This window comes from Brassica rapa, chromosome A01 (genome assembly GCF_000309985.2).
Source record: "Brassica rapa cultivar Chiifu-401-42 chromosome A01, CAAS_Brap_v3.01, whole genome shotgun sequence".
In the NCBI taxonomy this organism is placed as follows: Eukaryota; Viridiplantae; Streptophyta; class Magnoliopsida; order Brassicales; family Brassicaceae; genus Brassica; species Brassica rapa.
Genome location: NC_024795.2, coordinates 4,965,647 through 4,979,399, shown reverse-complemented (window position 1 = coordinate 4,979,399; position 13,753 = coordinate 4,965,647). Strand labels below are relative to the sequence as shown.

General features: G+C 34.9%; 3 protein-coding genes across 3 annotated transcripts in view; 1 reads left to right on the top strand and 2 right to left on the bottom strand.

The window, feature by feature from the left end:
* The window catches only part of LOC103856262 (peroxisomal (S)-2-hydroxy-acid oxidase GLO5), a 382,149-nt gene that overhangs the window by 41,638 nt on the left and 326,758 nt on the right, over positions 1-13,753 (top strand). The gene's annotated exons all lie outside the window — the stretch shown is intronic.
* Positions 107-2,229, bottom strand: LOC103856231. The gene has a single exon (XM_033273877.1). It carries the CDS (start codon positions 2,135-2,137, stop codon positions 1,622-1,624), a length of 516 nt encoding a protein of 171 aa, XP_033129768.1. The 5' UTR covers positions 2,138-2,229; the 3' UTR covers positions 107-1,621.
* LOC103856214 (potassium channel KAT2) lies at positions 2,519-7,594 on the bottom strand. The gene is made up of 11 exons (XM_033273189.1): positions 5,476-7,594; positions 5,160-5,375; positions 4,863-5,018; positions 4,713-4,770; positions 4,313-4,630; positions 3,996-4,235; positions 3,810-3,908; positions 3,688-3,720; positions 3,419-3,604; positions 2,881-3,325; positions 2,519-2,759 (listed from the first exon to the last, which is right to left on the bottom strand). Exons 1-11 carry the CDS (start codon positions 5,652-5,654, stop codon positions 2,626-2,628), a joined length of 2,064 nt encoding a protein of 687 aa, XP_033129080.1. The 5' UTR covers positions 5,655-7,594; the 3' UTR covers positions 2,519-2,625.

Below are 13,753 nucleotides of genomic sequence, written 5' to 3'. Positions count from 1 at the left end.
GATCCAACTTCTGAAAGACACACTTCACCAACATTTCAAGATTAAAGATTTTGGTCCTCTTCGCTTCTTTCTTGGTTTGGAGATTGCTAGACATACGTCCATTGTCAGAGGAAGTATGCGTTGAGTTTACTTTCTGATGCAGGACTTCTGGCTTGCAAGCCAAGTCCAGTTCCGATGGATCCATTGGTGAAATTAAGTAGTGAATCTGGTATACCTCTTGCTGATCCTACTTCTTTTCGGGCTCTAATAGGTCGTCTCCTCTACTTGACGATAACTCGCCCTGATATAACGTTTGCTGTGCACTGCTTGAGTCAGTTTATGTCTTCTCCTACTGACGTTCACCTCACTGCAGCTCATCGCATACTGCGTTATATCAAGAACAATCCAGGCCAGGGATTGTTCTACTCTGCTGCTTCACCTCTCTGTCTCAATGCGTTCTCGGATGCAAACTGGGCAACATGTCCAGATTCGCGACGGTCTGTTACGGGGTATTGTGTCTACCTTGGAACGTCATTGATTACATGGAAATCAAAGAAACAAGATGTGATTAGTAGAAGTAGCACTGAAGCTGAGTATCGTAGCATGGCATACACGACTTGTGAACTTCTATGGCTTCAACAACTACTCACCAGCCTGAAGATTCAGGTAACCACCAAAGCCAAGCTTTTCTGTGACAACAAGTCGGCGATGTACATTGCTACAAACCCGGTCTTTCATGAACGGACTAAACACGTGGAGATAGACTGCCATACCGTCCGTGATCAAGTCAAGAGAGGGTTCATCACATTGATGCACGTTTCGAGTGCTAATCAGCATGCTGACATCTTCACGAAGCCGCTGCATACTGGACCTTTCCGCTCTTTACTTGATCGCATGTCTCTCTCAAGTCTCTTTCTTCCTTCTGATAGTTTGAATTCAGAGACTTGACCGGGGGGTATTAGATAGTATAAATCGGTTTATTATGGTTAAGTGATAACCACTCTGGTTAAGTCTCCTTTAGCTGATCCAGAGTATTTAAAATATGTTGTAACTAACTTTGTACGTTTATCGAGTTATTTCATCACAGTTCAATAGTACGTAAAACTGGAACTGAAGCTAAGAAAAAAAAGCCATGAAACAAGAGCTTATGCTCACGATGCAAATTCACATGCTTATTTTCCAATTCTATCGGCTTAATATACTCTCTTGTTCTTGCCGCAAAACAATGCGTTTTGACCTTGAAAACAGAGGCAAATATGCTATTTCTCTCCATCTGTATTAATGGGTATCATCGTATTTATATTATTTTACCGACCTCTTAAATTTAATTCTCAGAATAAAATAGCTTAGCCGCACGTACGATAAAATAAATGTTGTTTAAATAAACTATTTACAGCTGGTTAAAGCCCTATTCTAATGCTACGTACTATATTTTCTAGTTAAGCAAAACTAGATTAACATAAATGCAATGACAAAAAGAAACTAACATATATGCTCATTACTTTTATACATTGGACAGTGAAAAAATGCATCGATCATTACGAATATCTCTCATTAATAGGTGAAAATTACAAAAGTGGAAGAGCAAAATCGTTTCTTGTACCGGTGATAAAAGAATCGTGAAAACCGGTTCTGGAGAACTCTAAGGTTTTTTTGAAAGATCGCAGAAGAGAGTGGAAGCGGAATTAGGGTTCTGGTTATGGCAAGGAGATGAACCGGAAGGAGGTACGAATCCTTTGGGAAGCATAACAGAAAACGTATCCGGTCGGACCGGTCGGTTAAAACCGTTACTGTTTTTCTTGGTCATCATCTTGAAGTAGTTGGCACGGTGACGAAGACCACGGCGACGAATGCTATGGCGGTAGTAGTAGTAGTGGTGGCTGTAACGAAGACGACGGTGCTGATCACGTTGCCGCGGGTTCAAGATAAACGGCGTCATTTTCTTGATGTAGACGAGTTGGTGCGGTGATTCGTCGCCGTTGAGATAGGTTTCTGTCTTTTGTGTAGATACTCTTGTTTCTTGATTCGATAATGATGACGATGATGATGATGGTGATGATGGTAACGATGATGATGATGGTGAGATAGGGAAGACGAGAATGAGAATGAGAGAGATGATGAAGCATTTGACAAGGTTGTGTTTCATCAAAACATCCATTGCGATTGAGAAAGAGAGGGAGTAGGGCTTTTGGTTTGATAGAGAGAGAGAGAGAGAGTAAAGATGAAACAAAAAGATGTGACCGAGGCAACTATAACAAATCTTGGTATGGCGTCTAAATAATTCGTTTAGTTATTCGAATTTTAATTAATTTTAGTATGATTTTTGATTGCGTATAATTTGGAAATTAGTTGGGCTTTCTGTTGGTCTCAGGCCCATTAATAATAATAGTTTTCTTTATTCATTTAGTTTTTGATTTGTTACTTGATGAGAATCTTTGTTTTTGAACACACTTGATGAGAATCTAGAATCTTGTTTATCAAGTCTCTGATGGATTAAGATGCCAATTTTTTTTGTTCTCTAGATTATTCTTTGATGATTTAATTTTTATATAACACTGGATTACAAAATTACATCAATGATAAAAGAACAGGGCCATACTCTCCATCTTTATGGAAGGGTAATTAACATTCATAATACAAGTCACGTCAAGAGTCTATGCTTTCAAGCTCACTGATGTAAAAATACAGATGATCACCATCTCTAATGACATTTACATCATCAATCTCTGCGTTTTCAGCACTGGTGACCATTGTAAAGCTTCTATCTCCAAATTTTTCACCTACATAATATTGTGGTTTTGTTTAATTAATTTGAGGAGCTTTTTTTTTTTATGGAGAAGTATTCTTTTGTTCTTCACACGCTCACTTGTTTATTAGAACATTAAGAGTTGAATTTCTTACCTGCAAGTCTCATAAGATCTTCCATGGAAGCAGGTAAGATTATGAGCTTCGACAAATCTTTCCCTTGCGACTTCAAGTGGATGGTAATTCTCCTATCTTCCGGCTTAACAGCTTCTTGTTTACTGAATTTGCAATATGGATATGTTTCCGGTGAAGGAAACTTAAATGAAGTGAGATCTGCATGAGAACAACTCTTCCCATTAATATCTTTGTTTGCTTTTTCCCCTTCTTCTATCTCAATCCTATGTTCTTGAGTTCTTCTGGTTGACTCCAAATCAATACTCTCTGAATCATTTATTTGTAAATATTTGTGCCCCTTTCCTTGACCACTGGTGTTACCTTCTCCTCTCTTTGGACCACCACTAAGCCACTTCTGGAGGAGGAAGTCTGGTTCTGGTTGGTTGTTTGCATCATCAATTGCTATTGACTGTTGCCCTCTAAGTTTCTGAAAATTTCGTCATAATAAAATGAGTTCAATATTGTGTGAAAACACCTAACATAAACTCAGTTTCTATGAGTTTCATCTTTGCTTACTTACCATGAAAAGGTTGTTCATTATGATACGTCCATCTTCAACATGAGCTCTCATAGCACTCATTAGAGATTTTTTTCTTACCCGTAGTATTTGAGATAGTTCTGTTGTCCTAACTGTGAAAGGCTGTGGTGTAGAGCATAAAACAGCAATCTCTCCAAATGCATCCCCAACTACTGCTTTTCCTTGAACCTACATGAATGTAACGATTCTGGTTATTGTTACTTATTTGATCATAAAAAGATTATTTTTGGTTAAATATTTTGTCCACGTACCTGATTTTCACCGTCAATGTAAGCAGTAAAATCCTGCATAATTACCACCAGAGAGAGAGAGAGTAAAAGATGTTAGAAGATAGCTTAAACTTTTCTTTATGTTTCAAAATAAAGTTACTCACCACTGCCCCTGAGACTAGAATGTAAAGGTCAGTAGGAGCTTCGTTCTGTAGAATCACATCTTCTCTAGGTGGGAAGTACTCAGCATCAATATCTGAAACCTTGGTCGGAAAAAGGTAAACAGAGTTGGTAACTTTGTGGGACAAAAGATTCAAGAAAGATAAAGAGTTTACAAATGAGTGTTTTACCAACTGAAAGAGGAAGTTGCGAGAAACTCCTTCAAAGAGGTAGACTTTCTGAAGGATATGGAGGAATAGATAGTTTGCAATGCTTGACCGGATCGCTTTAGGCAGACCATTCAAAGTCTCCTGCTGTTTCAGACCTTCTGTCTTGAACTTCAAGCAAATGTGTGATAACATCTGGTCTTGTATGTTTGGTGGGAGTTGGTTTCTTGATGCAAACTCCGAAGCAGCTCTAACAGTATCTCTCTGTTGAATCATCTTTTCTTATTAGTTTTAACTGAACATACGACGCAAAAGTCGAAAGAAAGTGAGTGCAAACTTACAAAGGTTCTGGTGCGGCTAGTCCAGTGAACAACTAGGTTGGTCATGTTACCAATCAGGTAAGATGTGAATCCCAAGTTGAAGAGCATGTAAAAGACATCGAACAACATTTCTCTTGGATTCTCAGCATGTAAGTCTCCATATCCTGTTGTTGTTAATGTTGTAATTGACCAGTAGAGAGCAGTTACATATCTGCTCCAAAGGCTTGCCTCCTTGAAATTTGGGTACACAGCTCCTATCCATGTTTTTGTTGGATCAGGATATTGTTCTGCTATGAGGTAGTTGAAGCATCCAGCACAATGCACTGCAAAGAGTGTAACCTAATATATAGACAAGTATATAGTTGTAAGTTTCTTGTTATAGAAGAAAAGAACAGAGCTTTCATCTGTTTTTGAGACTTACTGAAATGAGTTTTGTGCAACGTGTCCAGAAGTAGTTGAAGCGGATGTCTTTCTCAAGCCTGAAGCAAAGGAACAATAGAGGGAGAGAGAGAGAGAATAAGAACATGAAATTAAAAATGGTTTGCTTATGTTTTAGTTATTGAAAATGAACCTTGCAAACAGTGAGCTAACTCGTCTGAGACGCCAGAGCCTGAGCATGCTAAGAACTCTGAATCCTATTTCGCTTCCATTGTAGTTGAAGAGAAGACTCAGTGACTGGAATGGAGCTGTGGAGCAGACATCAAAGGCAAACCAAGTAGAAAGGTACCTGAAAAATATATGAGAATATAAATAAAGTAATATAGAGGTTTTATCCATTTATGGGCAATTAGTTTTGTTAACAAATTATGAAACGTCTGCTTACTTTTAAACACACAAAAGCTTACTAGTCTTGTGTAGATATTCTCACCTTATAGCTATTTTCTTAGGATTGTCGACAAGAAGATAAGAGTGGCTGTCTAGATACGCAACGAAGAAGGTGAGAACAATGTCAATAGCAAAGAAGCCATTGACAATGTTGTCTACTATGAATAGTGCGTCTTTCTTGTAGGTAATGAATGCAAATTCAAAAGGACAAATCCAAGCCGAGTAAATGACAAGAATGACCAGCCACATCTCCCATGCCCTGAATCAAACGTCAAGCTATAGTTCAAGAAGACAACAAAACAAAGACAGAACATGGGGAAATAGACAAAAAAAAAATTGTGTCTAAAGATGATAAACACCTGAAACGTGGATCAAAAGGAGAGATTATGTGTTTACGAAGCTTGGTTGATTGGTTAATTCTTGCTCCAAGAGATGGCAAGAGATCAGCAGAGAGGAAACTGCTGTGTTTTCTTGCGTCCATATTGTATTCTTCGACGCAGAATCTTTCAAAGAAGTTTCTAGTGCAAGAGATTGACATCTTCTTTGTTTTGAAGTTTTGAGGGTTTTCTCTTCAGCAAGGTAGTTATAAATATAGTGAGGAAACTTGTGACAAGTATCACAAGCTAACGAACTTTTTTTTTTCTTTCTCTCTCTCACGTTGGTTCTGACCTTTACTACATCAACTTGACCTGACCTATGTCTTAACGTTTTCTGAAAAAGAGAGTAAAAAAACGAATTTTTATTTTGCAGGGAAAGGTGGTTTAACTACTTTACACAGACTCAGTGCACCATTAATGCTGCAAGAACCCACAAGAAGGCTTACACAAGAAATGATTATGAATGTGAAATTATAAGAACGGAGTAGTGTTGGTACGTTTGGAGGAAGAAAAGTTAACAAGTACTATATATTTAAGTGGCAGACATTGAGATTTTACAGCAAAAATGCTTTGGAGTTTCTTCTTTTGACAGGAAGTAAAGATTTGAAAATTTGAGAGAAGAAGGAGAAGGAGAAAGAGGACGCAATCTTGTTAATGGAGTTTCTACTTGATGAGATTGTGACTATGGTGGAATATCCATTTACTTAGCAATTGGAGGCCAATATATATACATACATACAGGAATCAAGAAATGGACCAGGTAAGGGAAAAAAGATGGTCAGAATAGAATTTTTATGGCCGAAAAAGATAAAAATACAAATGCTAGTAGTATTCGTTAAGTATCTAATAAAATACTTTACTCTGTGCATTTTCAAACACTTCTTTTAGTTGATTACTCTTGGTAACATGTTGAACGGTTTACAGGGTGAGGGACTAACCACAGAAGAAGACAAGTTCTAAAGATTCTCTTACATGGGCAGCTCATGTGTAATGATGACAAGTGGACCAGTGACAGGTTCCCACATCAGTGATTTCTTGCTTTTGACTCAGGTTAGTCATAAGCATCGATTAAACTTTTTACTTCTAGATTTATGCTTTGATATAGAATTTTATTTTTTTATTAGAAAATAAATCCCTAATTACGCGTAAACATCTAATCATGCAATAGACACACAAAAAAAACATCTAATCAGAGAATCTGACACGACATGTAAAGAACAAATACGCTAATTTAGATATTAAAAGCAGGCTACGAACTCTGTTTCACATTAGAGATTATATAGTGGAAACAGAATGAAGCAGCAACAATCAAATCATGTAGTTCAGTGATAATGTTTTCTCAATTAAGGAAATTTTCCAAAATAATATTTATAATAATCATCGTTTATTTTTTAAAAATTATATATTATTTTCTTGCAAATTGCTTTTGAGTTTCATCCAATTCTATTATAGTGTTAGTTTATATAGTTAAATTATGTGATACAGATACATACTTCAATAAAATATATAAAGAATTCAGATATGTTTCACATGATACTGATTGCATTCTCTGAAAAACTATTTGCTGTTTTGTCTTTATTTAATAAGCAATATAGACAATTTTGTTTCCGGATATATTCGTGTTCGTGTTGTTGTTGTGATTTTTCTTCGTTTTAATTCTAAAAATCTTACAACAAAATAAACTATTTTGTATCTGGCTAGTTGGCTGTGCGATTAAAATATTTTTGATGGGTTACCCAAACTTGGTTTCAAATGTTTGATACGACTTAACAAAAACCTTCATGGTTCAAATGACTTAGTTCTTCACTAGCTAAGCCTTTCTGCTGTTCAACTAGCTAATTAATTATCGTTAAGGGATATAAATCCACTCACTAACCACTCTGTCAAGACTCTGTTAAATCTTGCACATGCAAAAAGTGGCATTGGGTCCAAGTTCTTCAATAATTTTTGTCGTTACTTTTCAAATGGGAAACACAGTCTTGGAGTCAGAACCCAGATTAGGTGACATAGCATTTGAGTGAGAAATCCTTAAATCTAAACGATATTTTCTACAGATATAACCGGCACGGCGGCTTCTTAATTTAACCCCCCCCCCCCCCCCCCCCCCCCCAATTATTAGTTTTAGCTTTGTGATATCAAATAATAACACAATTTTTTCGTACTTCAGTTTGTTTCATATTATCTAAAAGGATATCTGATTAAAATCCCTTTACGTTTCCGTTTTGGCCTCGTAGTTTTACGATAAATCATTGTTGTCATAATTAGAGTAACGCAGCATCCATATACAGGTTTATCGATGGAATATACCGAAATTATTCTCTTATCGTGATTCACCCCATGTGATTATGAAATTGACTCTGGTTAACACACGTATAAAAAAGAATAAATTGTAGTCAAGTATAGGGCTAGCTACGATCCAAATGACAGCTTTAGAAGCGGGTCGAACATACACGGTCCGGTTTCATGCATGGTCTGTCTGAATTTTGCGATTTTTGTCACGTGTGTTTTATAAGCTAGGCTTAACGTATTGCTTTCTCTCTCTTGTTCCACCTTTTCTGTATTTATTCCTGTATTTTTCTTTTTAAAATGTTTATCTATAAGAAAGGTTCTATTAAAACATTGTTTGCAATCATCTTTTGACCTTTACATAATCTTTTGGACCAAATTAAATTGTATTCTTTTTTATATCACCCAGTATTTATAAGAGCATCCCCATTAGTGAACCTCATGAAAGGGGTTCACAAAGCATTTTTTTATTATTATTTTTTTTGGGTTGATTTTTGTTTTAAAAAAAAAAAAAAAATTATTTTTTCGGACCAGTCGCGGGCCGCCACGTACCATGGGACCCGCGCTACAGTGATGAACCAGGTTCACTGGGAAGAGATGGAGAGAGACAGGTTCATCACTATTCCTTATTTTAATATATTTTTTTTTGGAATGTGTATGAACCCCCCATAAGTTCACTAATGGGGGTGCTCTAACTCTCCTAATGTACATACTCAGGGTCTTCCATCGAGTGAACTTCAATGTCACGAGTTGGCGTGTAAGTTTTGAAGAGGTACTAACTCAATCTGCAATGGTTAGTACTCCTCCAACAGATTACAGACGGAAGCCTCAGAACTTCTCCATAATATAGAAAAAAGAAGTAAAATCATGTGGATGAGATGTATTATCATATGGATATTTGATTAGCCTAATTTAGAAATAAATACCCCTCAACTAATATGTCATATATTAACTTCAACTACATGTTTTTTTTGTTCGAACATGCATGCAATTATGAGGAATCAGTTGATATTGCAAAACCTTTTATTGCATGCATGGAAATTGAGTTGTACAAATGCTTCTAGGATCCATCTATTGCACAGTCCTACCCTGTAGGTGCTTAAAAGGGGAAGTAAAATCCATGTATATGAATCAGAACTGTTTTTTTGCGTACAAACATCTATTATATATGAAACTAAAACAGTTCAGAGATTCAAAGCGGAGATACAAATCAGCATGTATCCTTGCCAAAGGAAGATTTCGCACACTGTAGGCTAATTTGTCTGTCTGAATGTTCATTGTGGAATATGCTGGAAAGTGAAATGAGGTAGAAATCCTTTTTATCTTTAAATTTTTTCTACAAGTCTAGAGAAATTCTACCACTCTGTTGGCATATACATTCACCAATTAAAAACAATCTATTGTAAATACTTGATAAATGATAACTATCGACTTGTTTTAGATTTCAACCTTTTAAAACACTAGCAACAAAAAGAAAAAGAAAGTAATTTTTTTTAACTAAGAAAAAAGGTAAGCAATTTACAAACTGTAGTAATCAAATTAATAATGTTTTTTTTAACTAGAGAGTTGTATTCTTGAGGTCGTAAAAACAAACCATAAATCCATAATATAGTTTAACAACATATAAATTTCTAATGTCGTTTTGGGTATATGATTATATCTCGTTAACTAACCAAGTAGTGGTAGTCTAGTGACAATTTCTTGGGGTATGGTGTGTATCTACATCAGTAATGGATTCAATTCCTCCTGGAAACTAAATCATTACTTTACTAGTCTGGGTTTGGATTTCGGTCCAAATGGTTTACATGGTGGATCGTAACAGATGATGGTCCACCATCTGGCATTAGTCGGAAGGTATTCCAAACTCAGGTTAGACAGTGTGATAGCCAGTCCACTCTTTATCACTAAATGTGTTCCTCTCAGAGACGACCAGATCGGCCGATAGGGTATATAAAAAGAGAGTATATTTCATTAACTAAGAATAAAAAACCATTCTTAACATTTTACCAGAAAAAAAAGAATAAGAAACCATTTAAATGAAAAGAAAATCATAGAAACATAAAAGGCAAAGAGAGAATCTTGGGGGTGGATCTTAGAAGATAAAGCCAAGAGGTAAAGTGGTCCTTGGGGACAATGATGAAGGGTGTCCTCACTGCCTTCAAAGCAGCTTCTATGTTAGGCCTTCATATTCACGTGGTCCGATTGGTTTCTTATATGTTCGTATAGCCAAGTTCATGCATGAGTATCTAACAAAACTTTGCCTGTTTTTTTTTAAATTCAGAAACTGAAAAGAGCTTTAACATGACAATATAATAACATTGTTCTTTTCATATTAATACATTTTAATTTTTATGAACTAGAGTACTAGAGATGATAGGCCTTGAAAACTAATATGTTGAGAACATTTACTTAATAAGTTATGAAATAGGCATATTTTCCCAGGTGTTATTTGTAAAATAAACTGACTTTTACTGTTTTTTTTGTCATCAATCAAACTTTTATAAGAAATTACTCTGGTTCGATCAAGCTAGCTACTAGAGCCGGCCTCGGAGAACCATAACGTTTACATCTGAGAAGGTTTGAGCTCGTGATCGTCCTCCTTTTGCTAAGGAGTCCGCACGGACTTAAAAAAAATCGAGAAATATGAGAAAACACAGCATTTTGAAATCTTGCACCAAGAAGGTTAATGTCGTCCAACTCCGGGGCTAAGGCAGGCCACTCTGTTTCTTTCAGGATGACATTAATAAGATGTTGGCAATCGGATTCTAAGAGGACACGGTCAAAACCACGATCCCTCACTTCCTTCATCGCCCATATAGGAGTCCCTCTGCTTCTGACTGGATTGGTGTCGGTGAACGTTTAGTACACTTTTGTCCATGTAGGAGCACCTCGTCTGCTTCTAGTAGGATAAAGCCCATTCCCATCCACTCGTCGTTCTCTGACTAAGATCCATTGACTTGACAGGTGTATCGGTGTCCCATGCTTACTTGCATTGAAACCTGATGTCGTTGATCTACACTTGATTCTTCTTCTACCTCCAACTGTTCTCCAAGCTGGGCTACTAACTGACTTTTAGTGTTAATTGTGTTGACATGTTTCTGAATCTAAAACGATATAATATTAAAATGTGTTTAGAAAAGGCTTGTTTTTAACATCTGATTAGTTTCATGTGCATTTTAAACATAATTAAAAGATAACTGTAATAGAGAAAGTTAGAATAAGAGAATTGTTGTTTGAAATTGAAACAACTTCAATATATATATATATATATTTTTTTTTTTTTTTGAAAAAACTTCGATATTTATTTTATAGGGATTGTAGTTTAAAATACCTTCCATATTGATTTTAGTAGTATTTAAATATAATATAGTCACATTTACCACCGAAGATAATCTAGCACACTAGATATTTATGGTTTAGAGTTTTATGGATGATTATATTACGTACTCAGATATAATCCTGGATTCCGGTTATCAAAATTTAAAAGAAAAAGTACATTGGAAGTTTGGAACCGAGAAAAGGAAATGGGTTCACGAGTTCTCTAGTAATTTTAATGGAACCATTTGTGTTGTTCATCTGAGCTTTCTTTGTCAAAAAAGAAGAAAAAATGTTTTGATCATAAAAAGAATGCTTGACAGCTCGATTGCTTATTTTGGTGTAGCTTCAGAGTATTTGAATTTGTTTCTTGTTAGTCAAAAGTAAACGATTTTATCACACGACATTATAGAAAAATACTTTTTTTTTTGTAACACCAAGAAAAATACTTCAAAAACATTTTAGAAATAAGAACGAAACCGATCCACCAAAAAGGCTGCTAGAAAGTGAATGCTTATCTTGAGATAGTAAAATTCGAAAACAACATTTGCTACACCAATATGACAATATCTATTTACTTTTGAATATAAAATAATGAGGAATAAGATATTGTATTCTCAAGATCAATGCAGTACTTTTATATTGAACGGAACAAAACTAGTGTGAACTGCGTGTATGAAGATTGATTTTTAAGTTCTGTAAATTTTTAATTTTCATCTTAGGTCAGAAAATTTATGGAATGAAATGTTGTATATTTTATGATTATAGGAGAAGTTTATCTAAATCCATGTGGAACAAGGTGTACGTACACATTATGTAATCCTGGGTTTTCTTTTGAAATATTACTCATATGATTTTATCTCTATATATATTTCTAAAGAATATAATAAAATAGAAAAGGAAAAGAAAATGGTCGATGGAAAAGTGAAGAGATCAAAGTTGATTCTAGTGTTTGTTAGATAAAAGAGGTTTAAATGAAGTTGACTTTTTGAATTCAACGAAAACTGACTTGACATCGTAAATTGATTAGCTCGAATATTATAAGATATAATATGTTTTTGTAATGATAAATGTATGGTTTCTTTCTCCTTATCATCAAAATTCTTTACGCCATAGTTGCGGAAGATCTTAAAATATGCCATTTCCATAAGTGGTTATCATTAAAAAGTGTGTATAGTATATGTCATATAAAATACTACAATTTTGTAATGCATTGGACAGCATAATTTCTCTTTTCTTTGTTCTCAAAAGGTAAATTCAGATTCTCTATTTATCTCTTATATATTAAAAGAGAAGCATTCTCAATAAATGCATTCACACTATGTTTGCCACGTGTCAACCTCACATTATTTTAAAACTTAGCGTGCTGACATGTCATTTCAATAGAGCTCCTCACAAAAAATCGTTTAGAAAAGAAAAAATGTTTCCTATTTTGTTTATTACAAGCACGTTGTTTGTTTAATTTTTTTGTTCATAACGATTTCGATGTCTTTTGTCTATTGTCAAGAAGCAAAGTTGATAATTGAAAAAATAATATAGATTTTTTGAATTGTATTGGTTGTGACTTGAACACGAGACTGAGTTGAATCTCACGTGAACACGAAGACGTTGACAGAAGAGAGAGCACTGTAAAAATCTTGTGATTCGTGGAAGCCTACTAACTAGATATATGCTTGCGATGATAATCCTTAGAAGATGATTTCTATGCTTGCTTTGTTTCTTACAGAAGCACAATGTTGATGCTTTGTTTATATATCTATCATGCTCTCACAGAAGCACGATATCAATGCATGCTCTGTTTTTTACGAGCAACATCAGATGGAGTCAACAGCTTCACTAAAACGGGTGAAAGCTCATATTTATATTGTTACATATGCAGCCTAGGAAGAAGACAATGGTTGTGTCATTGCTTAGGATCCTTAGCAGATGAGAGATCCATCTCACAGCCATCACTGGCAACACGGGACTTGCATGCTCTGTCTCTTACGAGCAACAGCAGATGGTGTCATCAGCTTCATTAAAACGGCTGAAAGCTCACATATATATATATATATATATATATATATTGTAACAAATAAAATAAATAATAATAATCTTTGGTTTGTCACCAAAAAACCAAAAACCTCAAGTATTTTAACTGAAGAAACGAAAATAAATATGGATTCATAATGGTAGTTTTAAAATAGGAGATTAAAACCCAAAAAACTAACTTAAAACGAAACCGATATCCAAATTAATTAAACAGTCTTAATGTCTTATTATCTTAAAAATAACAAAATTAATAATCTCATCCCGCACAAGGTGCGGGTTATTACCTAGTTATAGTTATTTTTGGTTAAATATTCCAATATTGATATTCAAGCAACCCGTAAAGCTAGAAATAACACATCTTCCGGAAACTTATATGAATAATTGAAAAATTAATTTCACTGCGTCATTTTTTATTTGAATTTTCAAATAATTGTACTAACTCGTACATGATCAGAATCCACTGAAATTGTTTATATTCAAAACACATGTTCGTCGTGTAAACGAATAATGTCGTATTCATGCATGATTAAAGATTTAACACTTTATCAACAAATTTTTAACTGTTAAATACGTCTATGCTTTCTTTTATATATATATATATATATATATATATATATACACCCTTTTG